The sequence below is a fragment of the Eschrichtius robustus genome, chromosome 1, assembly GCF_028021215.1.
Source record: "Eschrichtius robustus isolate mEscRob2 chromosome 1, mEscRob2.pri, whole genome shotgun sequence".
NCBI classification, from domain to species: domain Eukaryota; kingdom Metazoa; phylum Chordata; class Mammalia; order Artiodactyla; family Eschrichtiidae; genus Eschrichtius; species Eschrichtius robustus.
This window is the reverse complement of record NC_090824.1, coordinates 81178734-81202195: the sequence shown is the minus strand read 5'-3', so window position 1 is coordinate 81202195 and position 23462 is coordinate 81178734. Positions and strand designations below refer to the sequence as shown.

General features: G+C 45.2%; 1 protein-coding gene across 1 annotated transcript in view; it reads left to right on the top strand.

Annotated features, from left to right (window-relative positions):
• Window positions 1-23462, top strand: part of RYR3 (ryanodine receptor 3) — a 378467-nt gene that overhangs the window by 262218 nt on the left and 92787 nt on the right. Inside the window, exons 47-58 of the mRNA XM_068538049.1 lie at window positions 1236-1405; window positions 3835-4055; window positions 7724-7814; window positions 9489-9629; window positions 10964-11127; window positions 13350-13428; window positions 16921-17010; window positions 18094-18240; window positions 18450-18512; window positions 19695-19770; window positions 19886-20009; window positions 23098-23213. Coding sequence (XP_068394150.1) covers window positions 1236-1405; window positions 3835-4055; window positions 7724-7814; window positions 9489-9629; window positions 10964-11127; window positions 13350-13428; window positions 16921-17010; window positions 18094-18240; window positions 18450-18512; window positions 19695-19770; window positions 19886-20009; window positions 23098-23213 — 1482 coding nt within the window. The remainder of the gene's footprint in view (window positions 1-1235; window positions 1406-3834; window positions 4056-7723; window positions 7815-9488; window positions 9630-10963; window positions 11128-13349; window positions 13429-16920; window positions 17011-18093; window positions 18241-18449; window positions 18513-19694; window positions 19771-19885; window positions 20010-23097; window positions 23214-23462) is intronic.

The window sequence follows — 23462 nt, the reverse complement described above, 5'->3', positions numbered from 1 at the left end:
CATCTTGGTGACATCATTCTTGAATATATCACATTTTACAACTTCATGAAGCACATTAAGATTATAAAGGCTCTGAGAAAACATATGATAAAGAAAATAAATGTTGAACTCAGTGTTTCCCAAACTTTTTGAACACAAAGCACTCATTAGTATCCGGTAAAAATACTGTTCTTCAGAACACCACGTGTCTGAGAGATTAATTCAGCCTCCGATGTTTGCAAACAGCTCCCCCTGGTGCTCAGGGGAGGAGAAGCAGGCAACCTCCTGTCTGGAAGATGTCTTCTCTCCTTGCTCTCCCAGAGCCCTGCACAGGTGCCTGGGCTGCATTAGGTTCTGGGCTGGATAGTGCTAAATGTTTGCGGCTCTCAGGGTGCCTTATGAAGTACAGTATTTATATAAGCTATGACTTTAGCTTGATCATGTAAGGGTTCTCTTTCCTAGTTTTTGGTGTTAACAAAACAGTAGGAGGAAGACTTTCTTTTTTATCCTCTTTCAAGATCCTTTTTGTTCTCCAAGTCAAGAAATTTTTATTTTCTTCATGATATTTCCCCACTTTATCTTTGAACCACTCTATTAAAATAAGGTTAGAATTCTTGGATGATCTGATCTAAATTTCACCCAAATCAAATAATAGTTTCTAAATACTGAAAGAGTATTTCCTCAGTTTTGTGCTATTTATGTTACAATGGCTGTAAGCATGACACACTTTTCAACTTTTCAATTTAATCTGCTTTACATTTTTCTCCCTCACTTTCTTCATCATTCAACAAAGCAATAAATCAAGCCCTGATTCCTGGCATTTACCCACCAATTTCAAGCTCCCAATGTGATACCACTGAGCATGGAGTTGGACAGAGAATGCACATAGCACCCTGTTGTACTGTGCTTCCAACATACAAATACAACAGATATAAATAACCTCAAGTATAGTTTATAGTACAATAATTAGGAAGTGGTGATCTTTGAGTACTTGTTACCTTTTAAAATATAATATACTTAATTGCAAATCATAATTTTTAATAATGGGCATATCTAATAACTGGCTCACAAAATTCCTGAAATTTTAACAGTCAGTTCTTCCAAGCCAGTATAAGCTGACTCTAGCACAACACTGTATTATTTCTAAAATTCCTGTTTCTTGTCAGGAGAACAAGCCATAGCCAGACAAGCTCTGTGTTCCATTTGAGACTGTGGAGCTAGAAAAGGGGAAGTGACATTCTCTGTGTGTCTTTCAGATGGATCAGTCAGCGAACCAGATATGGCGGCCAACTTCTGCCCCGACCACAAGGCACCCATGGTGCTGTTCTTGGACCGTGTTTATGGTATAAAGGATCAAACTTTCCTGCTCCACTTGTTGGAAGTTGGATTTTTACCTGACTTAAGAGCCTCTGCCTCTTTAGATACAGTAAGTGGTTAAAATAAGAAAAATTATTTTTCCATCATTTTAAATGATTAACATTGGAATTAGAAGTGAATAGTTTCTATCTACTCACTGATTACATACTAACAGTTTGCTTTAAAGGGTGAGAAAATAGAAGAACCAAGAAATGGCAGATGTGAATTTATTAGTCCAGAGACTTATGTGCAGGTAAACTGGACCTCAGATATTCAGATATTCAGACCTCAGATACTCCCTCTAGGGCAAGGCTTCCCAAGCTCAGCACTCTTTGAGGTGGCGGTGGGGAGCATCCTGTGCATCGTAGAATGTTTAAAAGCATCCCGGGCCTTTACTGGTACTACATACCCGTAGCACACCCCCCCAAAGCAATTCACCAGAGGTACCCTGGGAGACAAAATCTCCCTCACGTGAGAACTATGGCTCTGTCACTTATGAAAAAGGATGGCTGGCAGCATGATAGACTGGAAATACTCTTCATACTCTCACTCCTTAAGTTACGTGCACTGACCATCAGGAAGGATAGTCCGAAGCTCACGGCATGACAAGGTCAGTGTTAGAGGCCAAGTGCAAATCCAAGTTTGGAAGTCAAGTGTGAGGTAGGGTAATCCAACATCAAGAGACATCAAGACAGGAGGCCCCAGGAGTTAGAACACATAGATGCCGGATGCCCCAAGTCAGGATGAAGCAGAGAGATAGTGTACCAGGAGTCCTGGGTCCAAGGAGGAGAGACCAATTAGATCAGCGTAAGTTTTCAAACAAATCTTGGCCAGTTTAGGGTTGTTTTTAAAGAGCCAGTGGCATATCTTCTTGATCAGTCATAAAGTTTCTCAAAGGCTCCACCTGGTGTCCAACAGCAATAGAGGTCTGAGCACTGGTGATGGGTGGTCAGCTAACCAATATCTTAACTGGGGTGGATTCCATTTGAACGAGTTACACAGAAATGGATGGGGTCACCCAGAAATGGAAAGCACTATGAGCTCCAGTCTGAATGGGAGCTCTGTCCCTAGCTGTGGCATGGAGATAAGAAATGGTATATCCATGAAGGCATTAGAGGCATATGGCTGTTTTGTAAAATTAAAACAATGCTTTCACAGCGATTTTTTTGAGGTTTCCTATAAATTCCTTGATTTAAAATATTAAAATATTTTTAACTTGTGGGACATTCCCAATTTTCCTGATCAAAGCATTCAACTTGTTTATAGATCAAATAAACAGCAAATACTATTCTAGAATTTGGCGTTCAAATCACATGCTTGTCTACACACCACCTACCACAAAAGACGTTTTGTATTCAGTTCCTCAGCACACACATTTTCATGCATTCTCTTTCGAAAACTTTTAAGCCACCGGAATCAAAGCTCTTCCTTCCTCATTTTAACAACTCTTTTAAAGTGATAAATGTGGAAGATTAGCTATTTCTTTCCATACGATTACTGCAGCTCCTAGAAGGCAAACTTTTGATAATTAATAGAAACACCCAGAAATATGTACCATTCAAAGAAAACAGTTTATCAGATCGTAAGTTAAAGGAAATGCGTTACAGATACAATGGCTGTGATCATGACAGAAAATAAGGATAATATTTCATCTCTCTGGACCTCAAGGTTTCTTTGGCAGTTCTGCACTTTTCAAAGATGGTAGTTAAGCATGCTTTGGCTATATTTAGTGTCACTAAGTGGGCCTTCCTTAAATCTAAGGAAGGCCCACTTAGTGACACTAAATATAAATGAGCAAGAGAGATAACATTGTGCATGAGGATTACAGCAGAGTTTAAGAGGAGGCCCTTGATGTCTATTCCTTGTACACTTTTTCCCCGTGCAGAGTTAGGTTCCCTTCAGTGATGTCTTCCCCTCATACCAATTATCAGATTGCAAATTGCTCACAATGCTCAAAAATTAGGTGATGGGGGTCAGAGCTCCACTTCCTCTCTGTAAAATTGTCACACAACCAGTGAGTTTGAGAGCTTGCTCAGCTTGTAACCGTTTACTAATCTCACGATCGCAAGAGGACAGCTTGTGAGTCTCCACACAGTGAAAACAGAGAGCGAAAACCAGAATAATAATACAGTAGCCTGGCAGTTGGTCTTTGCACATATCAAGGGTGTTGGGTTAGACTGGTCATCAGCTGATTTTAATAAGCGTTTAGGCTTCTTCTTTGAAGGGAACAGATGTTTGTGGACCATTTGGAATGAGTTAGCACCAGCTAGCCTTTGTTTTTCTTCTGTTTATTGTTTCTTTTAACCTGATTCTTTTTCATTTAAGATGCAAAAGGGAAATAGGTCTCTTTAGACCAGGTAGAAAGTTGTTCAGTCTGTCACTGTGAAACACGCATATGTGTACACCTCCCCACCCTACTAGATGAGAGCTCAGTACAGGGGGAATCCTGGCTCTGTCTTTCCCAGGAGACTAATCAGCGTCTCAATCTTCTTTCTTTAGGTTTCCCTCAGCACCACCGAGGCCGTGCTGGCCCTGAACAGGTACATATGTTCTGCCGTGCTCCCACTCCTCACGAGATGCGCCCCTCTCTTTGCTGGAACAGAGCACTACTCCTCTTTGATCGACTCTACGCTGCAGACGATATACAGGCTTTCCAAGGGCCGTTCCCTCACCAAAGCTCAGAGGGACACCATAGAGGAGTGTTTGCTGGCCATTTGCAAGTAAGTACCCGGTCTTATGTGCTTCACTTCCGTGTACGCACCCACATCAGCTGCATTGAATGGTGTAACCCAAAACCTGGTGAATCTAGTCTGAGGATATGCTCAGCCTCTAAGGATATGCTGGGTCCCCTACTTGCTACAGGCTCTTTTTTCTTTTTTTAAAATTTTTATTGAAATACAGTCGATTTACAATGTTGTGTTAGTTTTGTATACAGCAAAGTGATTCAGGTATACATATATATATATATACATATTCTTTTTTTAGATTCTTTTCCATTATATGTTATTACAAGATATTGAGTATAGTTCCCTGTGCTGTACAGTGGGTCCTTGTTGGTTATCTATTTTATATATATATATATATATATATATGTATGTATGTATGTTTTTTTTTTCCCACACTATTTTTTAAATATTTATTTATTTATTTATTTATTTTTGGCTGTGTTGGGTCTTCGTTTCTGTGCGAGGGCTTTCTCTAGCTGCGGCAAGCGGGGGCCACTCTTCATCGCGGTGTGCAGGCCTCTCACTATCGCGGCCTCTCCTGTTGCGGAGCACAGGCTCCAGACGCGCAGGCTCAGCAGTTGTGGCTCACGGGCCTAGTTGCTCCGCGGTATGTGGGATCTTCCCAGACCAGGGCTCGAACCCGTCTCCCCTGCATTGGCAGGCAGATTCTTAACCACTGAGCCACCAGGGAAGCCCTGTATGTATATTTTAATCCGAAACTTCTAATTTATCCCACAGGTTCTTTCTGATCGCTTCTCCTTTGAGGCTTATCTCTCGCTCTGGGGAAGTGAGGCCGACAGCTCGGGCTCTAGCCTTTAGGGCTGGTGAACCAGGAGATGAGACTGATTTTCAGGCCTGAAGTATTCTGAACTAATAAGAACTGAAAGGACTGACCAGTTGTTTATTTCTAGGCAGGCCTAGCCCCCTACCGCATATAAGAAATAATGCTTTAGTTCCTAAAATAGAGCCAGAAGCAGATTTTCCTATTCTGAATGAGTGGACCTTTACACAGAGGCCAGACTGTAAAAGTGTCAATCAAACAACCTACTCTAGGCCTCACAAGGCCTGAAACGAAGAAAAGAAGGCATCTCCAGTCCCCGTGGGGAATGAAGGGCAGTAGCTTTCACCGCTACAGATGAGCATCAGGGCCAAACAAGGAAGAGGGTAAAGTCACCCCCAAGAGGGGAGATTGTCAGGAAACTCCATCAGGACTGGTTGGGTCAAAGGAAGAAGGACTCTTCCCGTGGCGGGTCTCAGCAGCACAGTCTAGGACCAGGCTCTGCTGCTTAAGCCAGTGGCTTTCCACCTCAGCTATGTATTAGAATCACCTGGGAGCTACTAAATAAATACCCCAATGCCAGGCCACACCTCGGCCCAAAAAATCAAAACCTTCAGGGATGAGAGCCAGACCTCTAGCTTGTGAAGCTCCCCAGATGATGCCATGATGTAGCCAAGACCGAGAATCACTGCTGTAGGTTGTCCTGGAGTCAGGACCAGCAGGTGCCCCCTTTAGCGGCCAGCTGGGTCTGGTCCTGATTCTTGTTGAATGGGTTGTTTCCTAGTCACACAAGAGATGACTGCTCAGTGAGGGGCTAGGGCTGCCTAGAAAAAAGGAATTGGTCAGTCCTTTTAGGACATCAAGTTAAAAGGCAATCTCACATTTATATTTCAAATGTAACAATGGTCCTTCCATTTTAAATGCTTTATTAAAATTAACCTCTATCTGCTACCTTTCTATCATCTAAGGCCTACAGGCTTCAACTGCTTTAGGGACCAAACTGTGTCATGCACAGTACTCTTTGCCTAGGGTGTGGAGTGGAAGGTGGGAGACCTCCACCCAGACCCCACAGAAGGGGTTTCTCTCTGAGATCCTCTGCCAAAATCAGGCCCTATACTCTGACAGCACTTCATTCATTCCAATATTATTAGAACTGGCAGAGAATTAAGCTCATTTGAATACTGTTGGTCTTAGAAGAGAGACAAAGCTTGGTAAACACACTATAGACCTCTAGGAATTAATAGGGTGACTAGGGTTTCCATGCTGCCACTTCAAAAGGAGAGACAAGAGCCCCGTTACTGGTGTACATGGGCTCCTACTTTTCTTCTGAGTAGTGGTCAAGGGAATAAACAGTGAGTCTGCACAGAAAGAAAGTCTTCTATCAGCATCGATTCTGTAATTGGCTGGTAGCCACATCGATCACAGCTATAGATCTTGTTCTACCTTTTGCTGGATCTGAACTCAACAGGTATCTTAGAAACCAAACCAAAAGTCCTGTCTCCCAGCATAAGCTGTTTCCTAGTTAAAAAAAAAAAAAAAAAAAAAAAAGTCATGGTGAGACTGATGTTAGCGCAAATGTTTTTAAAGAATCAGATCAGACCTTGGGGAAATTAGAATTTTACATCAAACCAAAAATAGAGCTCACAGCCCTATACCTGTACTCCTAGGAGCTTCCCCACTCCTCCTCTTAACCATCTGAGCTCTAGAAACACAGAGAAACTGACACTTACATAGATTTTTAATTTATTTTTAGTAAGTCAGGAATTAATCAAGTTAGAGATTTATTTTATTCCTTGATTTTATTCGTTAGTCAATCTAAGGTGATATTGCTAATTGGGTAAACGATGTAAAAAAAAATGAGGAACTTTATACGCTTATAATTACTACATTTAGAGACAAGCTTTTTTTTTTTTTGCTATATATTATGCCTGACCTCTTCACTCCAGGGCTTTTTATCGCAAGGCCAGCTCTACCAAAAGTTGTGAAACAGACGAACTTTGTTGTCTGTCTCCGTTCATGTCCATGCTTCTTGTTGTGGATGCCTCCAGGGCTTTCTTTCCTGGCATTTTTACATTCAACATCAGTTATTAACTTTGCCTCCATGGCTCTTAGACGTCTCTGAAAGGGGCTCATGGGCTGAACTTACGTGCCAAATTGTGTGTAAGTTTGTATTTTCACTGGGAAGAATCCAGATGTTCCACTGAGTTTTGAAAGGTTTGGCAATCTGAAAATATAGGCTAAATCAGCGTTGCTCATCTCTCCTTTCTCTATCTCAGAATTTACTTGCACCAAATACCAAGGCCATGAACGCTTTGATAATTTGATACATTGTTCTCTAATTACTCAACTTGCCTTTAAAAGGAGTTTTTTTGAGGACCGACCCTTAACCCAAAGAAATGATTTCAATAATGAGAATATCAGGGATCAGGTAGTAACTCAGAGCACACCTCAGATCACACCAGAAGGTGGCCTCAGATTCCACCCGTGCAGCTGATCACCTCTAACTTCTTCCTTTGCAGAGTTCGGGAGGATGGTCGGTTCGTAGCAATGGCTCTAAAATCACCTGCACTTTTTCTTTCTGTTATAGACTTCTTTGCACATAATCAGTGGCTGTATTTTGAGTGTGCATCTTGTCACATGGTGATTGGAATTTAACCTTAGGGATCTCAAGCCATGAGCCCACTCCCTCTTTCTGCATTTTAACTATACTCAGTTTTTAAAGTGTTTTATCATAGACTGTGGTTTATCCATGATCTTTTGACTTAGGAGCTAAGTGTTTTGAAGCTTAGCTCTAATATATGGTTATCGCTGAGTATTCCTTTCATTCCCTCTTCCTTATTTTTTTTTCATTCTATCCTTTTGTTTTTCTTATTTCATACTGCAGTCACTTGAAGCCTTCCATGTTACAGCAACTCCTGCGACGTCTAGTTTTTGATGTGCCGCAACTCAGTGAATACTGCAAAATGCCTCTTAAGGTAAACCTCTCTATTGTTACAGAAAAAACAGTCTATGGCCCAGGAAACTTGCGTTGTAAAACATGATCTTCACAACTGGGGGAGCAAAATACATCTTAAATGGGTTTTACTCCTTTAAGTTGATAGCCAACTAAATACAATCTCCAAAATCAAATCCCTTCTTGAGTGTCAAGGTTGGAAAGAGTAGTTCTGCTAGATTCATTAACTGCTCCAATTTTCCTTAATCGATTTCTACCAATTACTTGTTATTTAGCAGAGGTTAGTGAGGGCACTTGGATTTTGTACTTTCCTGCCCTAATTAGGTTTTCAGAATGTTTTTAATCTCAAAAAGCTTTGAAGGCCCTGTGATTCTTCATTTAGGTACAGAAAATAAAATGTCCCTTTTCTATTCCATACTGTGTTGTGCTTTTTTTTTTCCTTCTGTAACAGGTCCTCTTTTTCACTTTTTTTTTTTTTACTTCTTTTCTCTTGTTTTATTAATGAAAAGTAAGGCCACAGAGCCCTCTCTTTGCCACCTGATTCCTGATTTTCTCACAGATTACCAACATTTCGTTGCTGGTGTAGGGAGCATCTGGGCCTGGGTAGAAGGACACCAGAATCAGCCACCCACACAGAGGGCAGTGTTTTTCACCTTTTACCTCTGAGGCACCTGCCATATTAGCATATTCAAAAGGGTCAGCAGTGGCCAGCCCAGTGATTTCAACAGAACTTTTCCCTCTTTTCAGAAATATCAATAGTTCACGCAAGGATTTCAAGAAGCATTTTACCGGGATAAACAGAATTCCCAGAAGCCTTTAGTTCATCCTCTTTCTCCACGCCAGGCAGAAGACAGTTTGTATGCTGTCAGAGATTCCACAGTCCTCCACGGGCTCATTCTTCTGTCTAACCCTAACACTCCCAGTTTTCAACCCAAAAAATCCTTTAGCTAAAAACCACAGTTTTTACAGTTCAACCTGGCATTGCTTCCTTGGCAGACCTGTGCCGTCAGCTGGATTCTGGCTCCCAAAGAAACATCATCGATAGCCCTCAATAAGCTCACCTTTACCCCTTAGATCAGCAGGATTTTTCTTGGAGGATGTGGATCCCGCCGGCTGAGGTGGGACCATTGGCAGTGTACGTGTGCCCTCTGTTGGCCATGTGGGGAACTGCTGCAACATGGCTGGACCATCAGAAGGCTCAAGCGAAAGGCAGGGAAGCCAGGGGCAGTAATCAATGCTGAGAAAATCTGCAGACCCACAGCCTAGTCCCCATCCTCCCCTCCCCATGTCAGCATTACCAGGATCTCCCAGATTTATTATAAGCAAAGATCTCAGAAGAAATTCTCCCCATCCCTGACTGCCTGGAACAGCACACGGTGACTACTTCCGGAGGGTAGCATTTTCTCAGTAGGAGGAGAAACAGTTCCTCTCCATTTTCCAGGAAATGCGAGGGAAGAGTTAGGAGGCACGAGAATTAATCAGGTAGATTCCGTTCAGGCTGGAGCTCGTTAGGCACAAGAGCAGACCGTTGCCAGTGGCGTTTGGGGGCCTCTCTCTAGATAACCGAACTGTTTCCATTGTTGGTTTCACTCTCCTGACGGGTGTGTGCTGTTTTCTTCTCCCCTGTGTGCTGTTGATACCTGTGGATCATCTCTGGCCCCACCGCACTGGTGCACATCTGTTCTCAACCTCCCAGCTTCTGACAAATCACTACGAACAGTGCTGGAAGTATTACTGTCTGCCGTCAGGCTGGGGGAGCTATGGTCTGGCTGTGGAAGATGAGCTGCATCTGACAGAGAAGCTCTTCTGGGGGATTCTTGACTCCCTTGCCCATAAGGTAATGGCAGTGCTTCCTGAACAAAGAAGGGGGCTTGCCCATTCGGTGATACAACCACCTGCACGTAAGAATAGCTGATACCTAGTCAGCCTCTATCTACCATGTGCCCAGAACCGTGCCAGGCACTTCACAAGCGGATCGTATTCATTACCCCAACTCTCTCAAGTAGGAGCTAGCCCGACCCTCATTCGACAGGTGAGAGAAAGAGCAGTTGATGACTTGCCAGACTCACAAAGCTAATATATGGAAGGGCAACTTCCAGAGTGAATCACGGAGATATTTCCTGGTTCCAGTATTAATGACTTACCCCGCCCCCATTCCTTCCCTGCTATGTTGTGGGGCCCCGGTTAGCTGGCCTTCGCCAAGTTGAAGCCTAGAGAAGTCCTAGCGTCTGCCCTGATGCAGGGACGTGGGATTCCCAGGAGACCTTACGCCATTCAGGCGAGGTGCTTCCCAGCCACCGAGGAGAAGGAGCTTGAGGGAGGATGCGGGCCTCTGAATCCCAGGCCTTCCTGTGTAGTCTGATTGGATTACAGCCCCGACCTGTAGGCAGCCTCACACCTGCCTCCCCTTCCCTTACCCCAGATTTAGATTTGTGACGTCACCAGCTTTAGACAAGATCGGGAACATTGAGGGTGGTAGGGCCATAGACAGGTCACCAGCTTTAAAGGTAGAAAATGAGAAGTTTTTTGGGTTTCCAGAAGTCTGGAGCAGGTGTACAGCTGCAGTCTGGTGTTTACCTGCACTTACATGATCTTCACTCCTATCTTCCTTTGGTCTAGTACAAGCAGATCAAAGGTTGTCCCTCACCTGACATGTTTTAACTGAGATTCCTTCCTGGCCGGGTTCAGGAGAGAATGTCTGTGGTACAGAGCAGTCTGCTGATGGTGTCAGCATATGACCTGCATCAGCTACCGAGGGAGCCAGCAAAGCTGCTGTGCCCTCCCTAGGCACAGGCTGGGTCACTTTCTGTAACCATCTATGGCCGACAAGTTTGTAGGCTCTGTTGGCCTAGTGAGAACCACTTTAACCTTTAGGTATTCCTGCAATTAACTAGTTAGGAGATGTTGACTTAAACCTTGATTTAAGGTTTCTCAACCTACAGCAAACGGTGACTTGAAGGCTTTACAGATTGTCACTTTTCTGTGACAAGGATGCCTCAGTTTCCACCAGAATGTATTACAGGCCTTACATGTTCCCCATTTTGGTTAACCTGGGCAAATGCACGTGTTTTTTTTTTTTTTCTTCCCAGCTAATCGGTGAGTGGTTCTGTTCTGCCTGGTGGGCTATGGTTTTGGTGTGTGTGCTAACATGGTCTTTGTCTTTCCTCACAGAGGTATGACCCAGATCTTTTCCGAATGGCCCTGCCCTGTCTCAGTGCTATAGCTGGGGCCTTGCCACCAGACTATGTAGATACCAGAATCTCAGCCACATTGGAGAAACAGGTCTCAGTGGACGCAGATGGCAACTTTGACCCCAAGCCTATCAACACCATGAAGTGAGTCCAGAATCATCTCTAAGCTGGTCCTAGATTTTGCCCCGTGGCCAGTGTTTCTCTTTCAGAAGGTAGCCAGAAATTTAAGCTTCCCTCCCTTCCCTCCTGCCAACATGGTTCATCATGTCCCTTGACACTACAAGTCACATTAGGTGCTAGATTTTGTCCTAAACTCCTGAAAGATTAATCCATCCATATCTGATTATATGCTGTATTATTATATTCTGGGCTATTTTTTGGAGGGTGGGGTTGGTTTATTTATTTATTATAAGAGGTAGATGCTCTCCACATATGTCACCTGAGGCACCGCAAGAACCCTGACAAATGATGCAATTAATTTATTAATGAGTTTTTTGACGAAATCTTTGCTCTTTGTGAATTAGGCATGTACAGTACTAATAACATCATACATCAAAACATCTCCATAAATAACACTCAGCTGAGCTCCAGCAGGACTTCAGGGTGTGAGGGCAGAACAACATGGGGTCCTTATTTGAGCCACTGGACCTGCTCTTTGCCAACGGATGCTGGATCTTTGGAAAAACTCTACAATAGCGCTTTTTCATTTCTCCGCCTGATTCTCCAGCATTCCTCACTGGTGATGATTAGGCCACGGACAAAGTATTAGACAAGATCTGCTCAATTTTGTCTTTGGCGGTACGGCCCCAATTATGATTATGGGTCATGGGGCATACAGGCTTCATATCCAGCTGCAGTTTCAATGAAAAGCTCCAAAACTGCTGTAGAATGAGCAGGGAAAAGAAGGCATCCCCTGTGAGCCCCTTGGACTTATGTTTTATGGCAGTAGTTCTCAGATGAGATCCATAGCCTGAGCCCTTCCCCAGAGCTGTCAACTTTGATAACATATAAAATTAATCTTTGGGAAAATTAAATACATATTCCATCAGCAGAGCCTTGAGCTGAGTGGATGGTGGGAAACAGAATTGAACCTGCTGTAAGGAAGAGGTAAGTGGTGTGGTGAGTCTTCAAGCTAAGGCCAAAGGGAAGGCAGGTATTGATTTGGAGAGCTTGGCCCTATGAAAACGTAAGTGTGCTGAAGGAGGACAAAAGGTGTGATCACTTGGACGCTTTTATAAACATCATGAGACAATGCAGTACTCTAACAATGGTGTGCTAATGATGACTCATTCGGTGTTTTTTTGAGAGTTCTGATTTCTTCAAATAGACCTCTGACATCAGTATGGCTCTTTGAGTACTGTGAATAATGGAAACTGTGACCAAAACGTAAACAGAAAAGGGCCTTATTGCAAGGATGTGGGGTCATTATTAAAACCTAGTGAAAGGCTGACTAAGCAGGCCTCAGCAAGGGCCGGAACTAAGGCAGAGTGACCAGATGGACATTCTCCAGGTGTCCACATTGGATGAGTCACCCTGAAGAGTTTGCTGTCCTGGTCTCACTCAACTCAGGATTCACATTCCAAGTTCCCTGGTGGTCTAGTGGTTAGGATTCAGTGCTTTCACTGCTGTGGCCCAGGTTCAATCCCTGGTCGGGGAACTGAGCTCTCCTACAAGCCGTGCAGTGCGGCCAAAAAAAAGAAAGATTCAAATTCCAGGAAGAGTGAGTCTGACTGGCCTCGTCAGAGCCAATCCTCAGAGACAGTTCACATAAGACCGCACGCAAGTCAGGAAAACTTATTCCTTAAAGCGAAGCGGAGGCGTATTGCCAACAGAAGGGGCAAAAGCTGCAGGGCTAACAGAAGTGACAGGTGTGTCTACTGGGTTGCCATGATTCTAGTATTTAAACATGAATCACCAAACCCCAAAATGTAGACAAGCATTATTTTGTATCATTTGGTCCTATAGCTACCCACTTCTGCCATCCACAGATCAGAGCTGTGAGATGGCAGGACAGTGTCTTTGGATGAAGGGATTCTCACAGTCTAACCCGGACAGGTCTAGCCCAGGAGCCAAAGTGGTTCTTAGGAGCCAAGGGAACCCAGAGCAGCTGGAGGGAGGCCACCTGTGAAGCAGAGGCTGCTGCAGAGACGCCCTCTGATTAGCCATGGGTGTGTCTGTGACCTGGTCCTGGATATGCTTGGAGCTCAGGAAGGTCACTGCGTCTGGGGTCCAACTTCAAATTTGGGGTTAGCTGGTTGATCACAAGCAACTTCCGACGGCCGATTGTTAGCTCTGGCCATCTTTTCGGCACATGTGACTGAAGTGCTTGGGGAGGTTGTAATTTTATTTTTCCCCTCATTTCACAGTTTCTCCTTGCCTGAAAAGTTGGAATACATCGTCACCAAGTATGCTGAGCACTCACATGATAAATGGGCCTGTGATAAGGTAGGGATCATCATCCAACCGACAATTGTCAGGGGAAAAAAACAAAACAACAGCCCAAGAACATGAAAGGGTCCAATCCTGGGAGTCTGCCTGACTTGTCTAAGTGACAGACTCGCCATGCCAACGGCATTCATTATTTCTGAGCGGTGATTTCCCAGGGTTGGTGGAGATCGGAGAAATGGGCGGGGGCAGTTGCTGACGTGGCTTTTTGTGTCTCTCAAGAAAACGATCGCTTCTGGGAGTGTTAATGTCTCTCTTCACGTTGCGTTTCCTGGAGTCGGCGCCCAAGCACACGCTTGCGTGTGTTTGACATAAAGGCTTAACGTGGGGCCGGAGGCTTTTATTAAATGTTTCCTTTGAATGTAGTGTCAGAAAAGGGAAAATTGAATGGAAAGATTTACCCTTGCATTTTGCCAGCAAGCTGAATTTTATTCTAGGGAGGACACACGGCTTCCTGTGGCGGGCAGTGCTGGAACTTCCAGACCCTCCCTTATTAGTAAGCCTGTCCAGCTGGTGTTTAAAATTCTTCACCACATGAGGTCAGGCTGCTAATAAGTTTAATTGCTCTGTCAGCCCTTTAATGCTGGCAGGCACATGGGGAGGAATGCCAAAGACATCTCGGAGTCCTGTGGGCAGCCAGTTAAGCACTGGGCCTTTGCCCAGCTGCAGCTTACAGCCCGTAACGGTGGACCTATCTCCACAGCAAGGCCGCAGAAGCCACCCGCCTGGATGCACCCTGGATGAGGGGCAGCTTGAAGCCCTGGCTCAGCCTCTGCTCTGATTCTTTCCTGAACCCCTGTTTAGAGCTCATGAGGACACCAATCGTTGTATCTGTAGAATGGGCTAATACTCATGATTCTAGAGCAGAGGTTGGCATGCTTTTTCTATAAAGGGCCAGAGACTAAACATTTTAGGCTTTGTGGGCCGGACAGTCTCCACTGCAACTACTCATCTCTGCTGGTGTAGCACAAAAGCAGCCGATGACAACACATGAATCCATCGCAATATCCAATCCATCCCTAAGCCATGTGCCTTTTACCTCCTTAGTCGCTTTTGAACTTGAATGGTTCTCTCTGTGCCCATGCCTTGGTTTTAGTCTAAGCTGCTCTCATCTTTCACCCAGACGATGTGATAACCCTCTAACTAGTCTGCCCACGTGCACTTTCTCCAGTCTGTTCTTCACGCTGCAGGCAAGTGGTAGTTTCTGTATGCAAATTTGGTCAGATTCTCCCAAATGGGTCATGTTCTCCAACTCAGCCCCTTCTCCTTGTTAAAATCCCTTAATAACTTCCAACTCTTTTCATATAAACGTCCAACTCCTTAAGATGGCCTGATAGGCCCTGCTTCATCTGGTCTCTGCTACCATCTCTAGCCTCATCTCTCCCTTCACCCTCTGCCCTCCAGCCATATCCCCTTCATTTAGGCTCGTTCTCTCTCTCTCTCTCTCTCTCTCTCTCTCTCTCAAGCACACACACACACATGCGCATAAACACACACACACACACACACACACACACACACACACTCTGCATATGCCTGAATCTGCCCCCTGTCTGAGCCAGGTACCCATCTGCACTCACACGTGTGAAAACACCATTCACCAATTCCTCCTTCAAAATCTGTCCAAGTGTGAATTCCTAGGACGCCTCTTTCCCAGATTTCTCAGTTATAGGCCCTCTTAGCACCTTGCTCTTTCCCTTCCCAGTATTTTTATAGCAGTCTTATATAGTTGGATTTGCAGCGGTTATACATTTATATATACCAGTTACCAACTATGCATTTACTGGCATGGTATTTGATGAATCACTCTCATCCACTAGCCTGGAAGCTTCAAGTTTGCTCACCCTTGCCAGGAGGGCGTTGATAATCTGACAGGAAAAGAGTATTTTCCCCTGCCCTCAAGGACCCCACAATCGGTGGGAGAAACCAAGTAAAGCAGCCATTATACAGGTTGTGCCGTGCTGTGATGGGCACGGGGCGAGAGCACACAGGAAGAGACCCCAGCCCAATAGGGAGGGTCCGGGAATGCTTCCTCGAGCTGCTGACACCTACAGGGTGTGATGAATGAGGGGCCATTGTTCAGGCACAGGGGAGCAAGTGCACTGCAGGCCCTGGAAGCAGCGGGTGCAGACCCCGAGAAGCAAGAGAGTGTGGTGGCTTTAGGGGAGCTTGGTTCAACACACTGGGGTCACAGAGTAGGGCAGGGGAAGAAGGGCAGGACATGAGCCTAGAGGGCCAGCACGATCTTCACTGCAGCAGTAGAAGCCAGAAAGAATTTGGATTTTTACCATGATGGCAGCTGGGAATCAGAAATTTTTAAAGCAGCAGAGTGCCCTGAGCAGGGTATTTTATAAAAATCACTTGACAGTGGTGTAGAAAATGGAATCCGTGAGAGACGGCAAGACTGGAGACAGGGAGACCGCATAGGAAGCCGTTGCAGTAATCCAGGTGACAGCTGATGGTGGCCTGAGCTAAAGCGCTGGCAGGAAAGTGAAGGAGGGGCAGACCAATAGGTCTGGGAGGTTGAACACACATGAGAGAGTGCAGAGAAGGAAGATTCCCACATTTCTGGCTTGAAAAGTGAATGTAAGCTGGTGCTGTTCACGGAGATACAGGGAACCTGAGAGGAAGAGCCATTTAGAGAAGTGAAATTCCAGGTGCTGTTTCAGACCTGTTGAGAGGTACCTATGGCCATCCAAGCAGAGCTTAAATAGGTATGGAAGTTAGGAGAGAGATCTGGGCTGGAAATGCTGATTTGGGATTCATCCACTTAGGGACCATGGGCCTAGATTATATCCCCCAGGGACAGTGTTCCTTGAGAAGGGACAGAAACTTGAGAAACAGCCACATTAACAAGGGGACATTGGCAGAGGCTGAGACAGAGCAGCCAGAAGTCTTTGGGCTGTGAGGTTATGGGAAACAGAGCCTTATTTATTTCTGTATCCACCATGCCTGGGACAGAGTTTGGCACCTACTGTCATAGGCATTCAACCAATGTTTGTTGCATGACTTCTGAAATTCTTAAACCTCTATGATTCTAGAAACATGCCTTGCTACAGCTTTGCTCTGGGGTTGGCGGGCAAAGGGTGCAAACCCAATCAGCCTCCTCCGAGCCGTGGCCAGTAGGTCCAATACTCACAAGCCTTCAGCCTTGACGTCTGTCCTTGCCTGTGATTGTGACACATTGTTCTGAAAAGCATTGTTCTCAGGTCTTTTGAAGCATACTTCTGTCTGTAGTGGGCCTGAAACACAAGCGAGTAAGTGGAGGGGACGGCAACTAAAACGAGAAGAAACAAAGGAGCAGGGTTCAAAATTCAGGGGGCAGAGAGCCTGACAGCCCGAAAGGATCAGTTAGACATTTCGGAGGGAAATTTCCAAGCTCTGTCACATTCCATTATTCTATTTGTTCAGTGAAAATTGAAGCTGGGATGTGGGTCACCTAGCGGGGCTCTCTGGGTGCCAAGGATATTTGAACTGAGAACATTTCTACAGAGTCAGAATGGATGGAAATATGGAATTTCCCTGGATGAAAATGTGAAGACCCATCCATTGATCAGGCCTTTCAAGACATTAACAGAGAAGGTAAGGACCAGGCCATGCTAATTTCCCTTCCCTGGGAATTATATCAGATGGCAGAGGAGTTGAGGGCACATTCACCGTCCTGTTCCTTAGAGACTTGCCAGGACTTGGCAGACTCCTCAGGAGCTGGCCCGTGGGCCACAGCCTCAGGACTGGTTTCTGAGAACCCAGCCTCCCATTCTGCTATTTGGTTCTGAAAGCCCATTGGAGAGAGAAGCACCAGTCAGCACTTAGAGGCTGGGCCAAAATGCATTTGTGGTTCACTTGTAACTGAACTAGGAAGGGCTTCTGTTAGATTGTTGCAGGGGACGGGGGGCGGGACTTGCATTGTTGGAGAAAATTCAGATAGAAAGGACTTCCAATCATGACGGATAAAAAGAATAGAGAAGAGAGTCCCCAGGGAAACGTGGACAGGTCTCTTGGTTTGTTTGTGTTTTTTTTAAATTATGAAATCTGGTTCAACTCAACTCTGAATTCCTATCTTGCGATCAGTAAGAGTTCCTTGTAGGCTTTAGACCTAGTGTCACAGGTAAAGGATGACATGTGTATCTTTATGTGCATATTGACCAGTTATAAAATTGTGCATGGCTCAAAAGAGAATTCTAAATCTAAGAAAGTCTATTTCCCATGCTCCGAGGAGAGCTTTGTGCAAATGCATTTTGACATGTCCCCTCTTAAGTACCTACCAGAGAACAGAAGTCACTCTGGAGAGAAAGGGGTGGGTCCAGGGCAGGCGACACTTGTGCAGTGGGCGGGGCACAGAGGAGGCAGAGGTGGCAGCGCTGGGGGGTGGGGGGAGGGAAGAAGTCATTCTCCTGTTCTTGCTCTGCTTTCTCCACAAACTGTGGATATGTCTGGCACATTCCCTCTAAAAGCAGGAGACTGTGGGGTCCTATACTTAAAAACCTCAGAAAGACGGATGACGTGTTTCAGACGGGATGCTGCAGAGGGTATTCTGACCCAGTGAGAGGAAACTGGAGCCAATTAGCCCCCTTCCACTGTGGGAGGACCTCTCTTCCGGGAGACAAGCCAGCCACAGTGCTGGGGCGTGCCCTGCACAGCTCTTCTGCTCCAATGTTCTTCCAGGAGAAGGAAATTTATCGCTGGCCTGCCAGAGAGTCCCTGAAAACCATGCTGGCTGTGGGCTGGACAGTAGAGAGGACCAAAGAGGGAGAAGCCCTATTTCAACAGCGGGAAAATGAGAAGCTTCGAAGCATGTCCCAGGCCAGCCAGGTATGACCATCATGCCCAGAGGCCAACACTAGGCCAGTAGAACCCATGGAGAATCTGGGAAAGCTATCCCCAGGGTATCAGAGTTGAGGCCCACCACCCACGAGCCCTGGGAATCTTTCGGGACATATCTTTGGCCACTGAAGTCAGGGATGCTGATAAGAGTAAGGCAAGTAACGGGAAACCCAGTGATTCTGCCTTTGCTTTCCTAGGGCAACAGCTACAGCCCTGCTCCCCTGGATCTCTCCAACGTTGTGCTCTCCAGAGAGCTCCAGGTCAGTGTTGATACTTTCAGAACAGCGTAACTGACTTTCTAAAACCCCTCCAAGTGCAGGACATATTACCCTCCAAAGAGTTTTTTAGAAAGAGGCGAGGGGGAGGAATGCCTAAAACATATCACCGCTGAAATATCAAAATTAGAGAGGGCCACAACGAGCAGAGGCCACTCATCTGACACAGTCTCAGCAGAATTAACCAACAGTCCGAGAAGGTGAGGCTTTGCGCTTCTTCCAGAGACGTCATAGCAGGTCATGACTCAATAAAAGGAAGATCGAACAGCAAATTACTGTATGAAAACCCAAAACAGAACTTATAACAGCCAGGAGAGATAACTAGGAACAAAGCTATTAACAACTAGGAGAAAACGTACGAGGTGACCCCTGGGTTGGGGTGCTGGACTGCTCACACCGGACCCCCCAACCTTGAGGACAATCGTGTATCCCGTGGTGGATTCACTCGAGTTGCCCTTGGTGGTACAGACAAGTCATCATTGTAGGATTTAGGGACTTACACCCAAGAGGATGAAATTAAAGCCTTAAGCTTCCTCACCCCCATTCCTCCCCGGTGCACATGTCGGTGACCGTGACCGGCTCCAGCCTGAGGCCGTTACTCCTCAGAAAGTCCATCAGACCAACGCTTTGGACCTTAAAGAAAGTTTCTTTCCGAAGTACACCCTTCATTCCGGGTCACTATTTTATGAGCCTTATAAAGATGCATTCTATTTGAGAAATCTTATGTGCAGCAGTTTTCTCCAACATGTGATTATTTTTAGTTTGCTAAGCTAAAGGCTTTCGGGGATCCTAGAGTTTTGCTTGACCCCCACTCCCAGCTGCCTATCTCAGGTCAGGAGTAAAATACTCAACTCCTGTGACAAATGAAGTGCCACCAGAATGCAGTTTCCAGTGGAAATGTGTGTTTCTCAGAAATGCATCAAACTGCCAAGATAATAAGTTACCAGAAAAGGACAGAATTAGAAATTGTTTTCTGTGTGTATGGGAAGATATAAAACTAATGAGGTGCATAAGCACAGACTAATTAATGATGGGAGACACTCAGCAATGTGCCATTAGCATTTGGTGGTGTTCTGTTCCCGAGGCTGCCTGAAATAGCAGGGCAGATATGAACCCATTTTTCTTGCTTGCTTTCTCTCTGACCGTCGTCTCCCTGGTGGGACACAGGGGATGGTGGAGGTGGTAGCTGAGAACTATCACAATATCTGGGCCAAGAAGAAGAAGCTGGAGCTGGAGAGCAAAGGTGAGCTAGGTTCACAGCATCTCCCGCAGAAGGTGAGCTGGGGGGCAGGTGTGTTTTCCCAGAAGTGCAAAGGAAGAGCCACCTATTTTGTCATCTCTCACTTTACTGACCCCAGGTGGCGGCAGTCACCCTCTTTTGGTACCATATGACACCTTGACTGCCAAGGAAAAGTTCAGGGACCGGGAGAAGGCACAGGACCTGTTTAAGTTCCTCCAAGTGAACGGCGTTGTGGTTTCTAGGTAAGTCGTCTTCCAGGTGATGTTAGCGGGGCAGGGGCAGGCTTGTGTGGTCTCTCGCGCTCTAGATAGTTGATCACCTGCCTGCAAAGCAGATCACAGTAAGGATAGCGGTTGAGTCTTTTGAAATGAATAGATGTTTATTCTGGAGCATGAAGCCCTCTCTTCCGACATAAATAAGACTGGTCGATATCAATTTCTAAACATCAGTTACAGCGAAGAATGGTGACAAATTATACATCTATACCTTAAACATTTAATTTTAATTAAAACAAACACACATGCATTCATTCACAAATCTTGTACCATAGGCCCCCAGATCTCATCTTTGTTGGTTGTTTTATTGATTGGAATTATAAACCACATCCACAATGCATCCTCAAAGCTCTTGAAATTGGGCTAAAGAGCAGTTAAGGTACAGTTAAGAGAATTAAGGTACATACAAAACAATGTAAATGCAGTATTCTGGGTTTCTTTTTGTTTTTTCAATTTCCTCCCTATCTTTTTTTTTTTTTTTTTAATTTACTTTTGGCTGTGTTGGGTCTTCGTTTCTGTGCGAGGGCTTTCTCTAGTTGCAGCGAGCGGGGTCCACTCTTCGTCGCGGTGCGCGGGCCTCTCACTATCGCGGCCTCTCTTGTTGCGGAGCACAGGCTCCAGACGCGCAGGCTCAGTAATTGTGGCTCACGGGCCCAGTTGCTCCACGGCATGTGGGATCTTCCCAGACCAGGGCTCGAACCCATGTCCCCTGCATTGGCAGGCAGATTCTCAACCACTGCGCCACCAGGGAAGCCCTCCTCCCTATCTTTTACGGTTGTCTCACTCACACCTAATTCAAAAACTCTGTATTTGGAAACTTAACAATCGCAGGTCTTTGCAAAATATGCAGCTTAATTCTCACAGAATCACCAGTTCTCTTCACACTTGTGTTTTTTTGTTTTATGTGATATTTAATGAAATGCCATAATAACAATAGGGAAGATGAGTGACATCAACAACCTTTGAACAAAGATGGCAACTCCACTGGAGAGACTGAATGAATCATGATTTCCTAAGACTTTATCTCAAACTTATGTTTGTCAGAATCATCTAGACAAATGTTTTAGGGGGGGACGGTCTGGGCTGCTTAAGTCTTAAAGGTAGAACCTGTTTTCCCCACTGGTCAGGTGTCGGTGATGGGCTATGCTTGCTGCGTCCTTTGTAGAACGAGAAACAAGGCAGTGTCCCCACCTCGATAAGCCATTTCTCCGGAAAGAAATGTCTGCTGAGCCAGCTGCTGTTTCTTCTTTTAGTTTCCTACAGAATTTTTGCTGCTGAATGACAGAAACCTGAATAAAAATCTATACACATATTTCTATTGTAGCTCATATGAAAAAATAACAAAACCTATTTGCTGTATTGTTGAGTGGGAAAGGTCAGGCAGCAGGAGACAGCCTCTGGGGAAGCATTTGAGAAAGACTCCCATCGTCATTTTAATCCTGTTCTTAACACCAAGATGCATGCAGACTGTGATTTGCCAATAAATAACTTCCTCACAGAAGTGAAAAATTCCTCTTTACTGTAAGAAGGGAATCAAGGAGATAGGGGGGGAAAGGAAAAAGATCACTGAATTCGGCAAACATACCCTTGTAACGGTTTACCCTGAGCCAGAGCCTGTGGTGGGCACTTGGATGTACCGATAAGGCGGTGACGTCCCTGTCACCAAGGAGAAACCCTAGGTTCCCACTACCCATGCCTCAGACCTGCTCCATCCTCGACTTCCCCATCACTTGATGACAGCCTGTTCTTCCCGATGCTCAAGCCAAAAGTCTTGACTCCTCTCTTTTTCCCTCAACCCACATCCAGTCCTTTAGGAAATCCTGATGGTTCTCACCTTAAGATACCCAGAATCTGACCACTTCTCACCCTTCATGCTGTCACTGCCATTGCTGAAAGGGCTTCCTTCCTGGGCCCCCTGTTTCAATCCTTGCCCTCAGTCAATTTTAATCCTAGCAACTAGAGTAATTCTGTTACAATGAGAGTCATATCATGTCGTTTCCTCTATTCAAAACTTTCAATAGCTTCCCATCTCAAAGCAAAAGCAAAATGCTAAGGATGGCCCACGGCATCCTAATGGTTGACTCCACTGCCCACCCCACGCCCCTCTGACTGCCTGCTCACTTCCATCCCTCCACACTGGCCTCAACTCAGCATGCATGCTCCCACTCAGGACCTTTGCACCCCCGCTCCCTATGCCTGGAAAGCTCTCTCCCTTGATGTCTCTATGCCTCACCTCCTTCAAGCCTATACTCCAGTGTCATCCTTCCAATAAGCCCAGCACTGATTTAACACGACAGTCTACTCAACCCCACTTCAGGCACTCTTGGGCCCTTTCATCTTGCTTTAGTTTTTCTTTTTTCCACAAAACTTATTAACTTACAGCATTCCAGATAATTTTTTAAAATGTATTTATTTTATTTATTTTATTTTTGGCTGCGTTGAGTCTTCGTTGCTGCATGCAGGCTTTCTCTAGTTGTGGCGAGCAGGGGCTACTCTTCGTTGCGGTGCGCAGGCTTCTCATTGCCATGGCTTCTCTTGTCGCGGAGCACGGGCTCTAGGCGCGCGGTCTTCAGTAGTTGTGGCTCGTGGGCTTAGTTGCCCCGCGGCATGTGGGATCTTCCCGGACCAGGGCTTGAACCTGTTTCCCCTGCATTGGCAGGCAGATTCTTAACCACTGCACCACCAAGGAAGTCCCCAGATAATTTATATTTCGTTTTATGTAGCGTTTGTACCTGTTTATAGCAAGCACATAAGTTCCATGAGCGCAGGGATGCTTGTTTGCATCTCTGATTTATCCCCAGCTCAGTATTTGTTGAATGAATGACAAAGATCTTTCTGAAAACTCTTTTCAGCAATTATTGTAGCTCAGGTGTTGCATGCTCACAGAGGCAGGTTTCAAGTGCAAGGGGAAATGAGTCAAATGATGAGTCAGGTCACTACGCCAGAATAGCCATCAACATTTGGAAAGCAGAGTTGACGTGGAGAAAATTGCTTGTGCACCAAAGTCACATTGTTACCTCTGTTACTCCCTGGGGTTTACCCATTTCCAATCTAGAGGTATCAAGGATATGGAGCTGGATGCCTCCTCCATGGAAAAGAGGTTTGCCTATAAGTTTTTGAAGAAGATCCTGAAATATGTTGACTCTGCTCAAGAGTTTATTGCCCATTTGGGTAAGTATCATTGTGAAATATCAGAAAAAATGTGTGCTTCTCATAATATCAAAAAGATTTAGATATTCCTTTTACAAAGAGCAATGCTTTCATACTGTAGCTGTTCATGATTCTTTTAAACATATGGTTTAGGGAAGGGCACAGGGGCTGAGATTTCCCCCCCACACACACTTAAAAAAAATCAGTTTTGTCTTTGGTTTGCCTTCTGGGTTTGATTGAATCACTTGCCATTTTTCACATAACTCACCC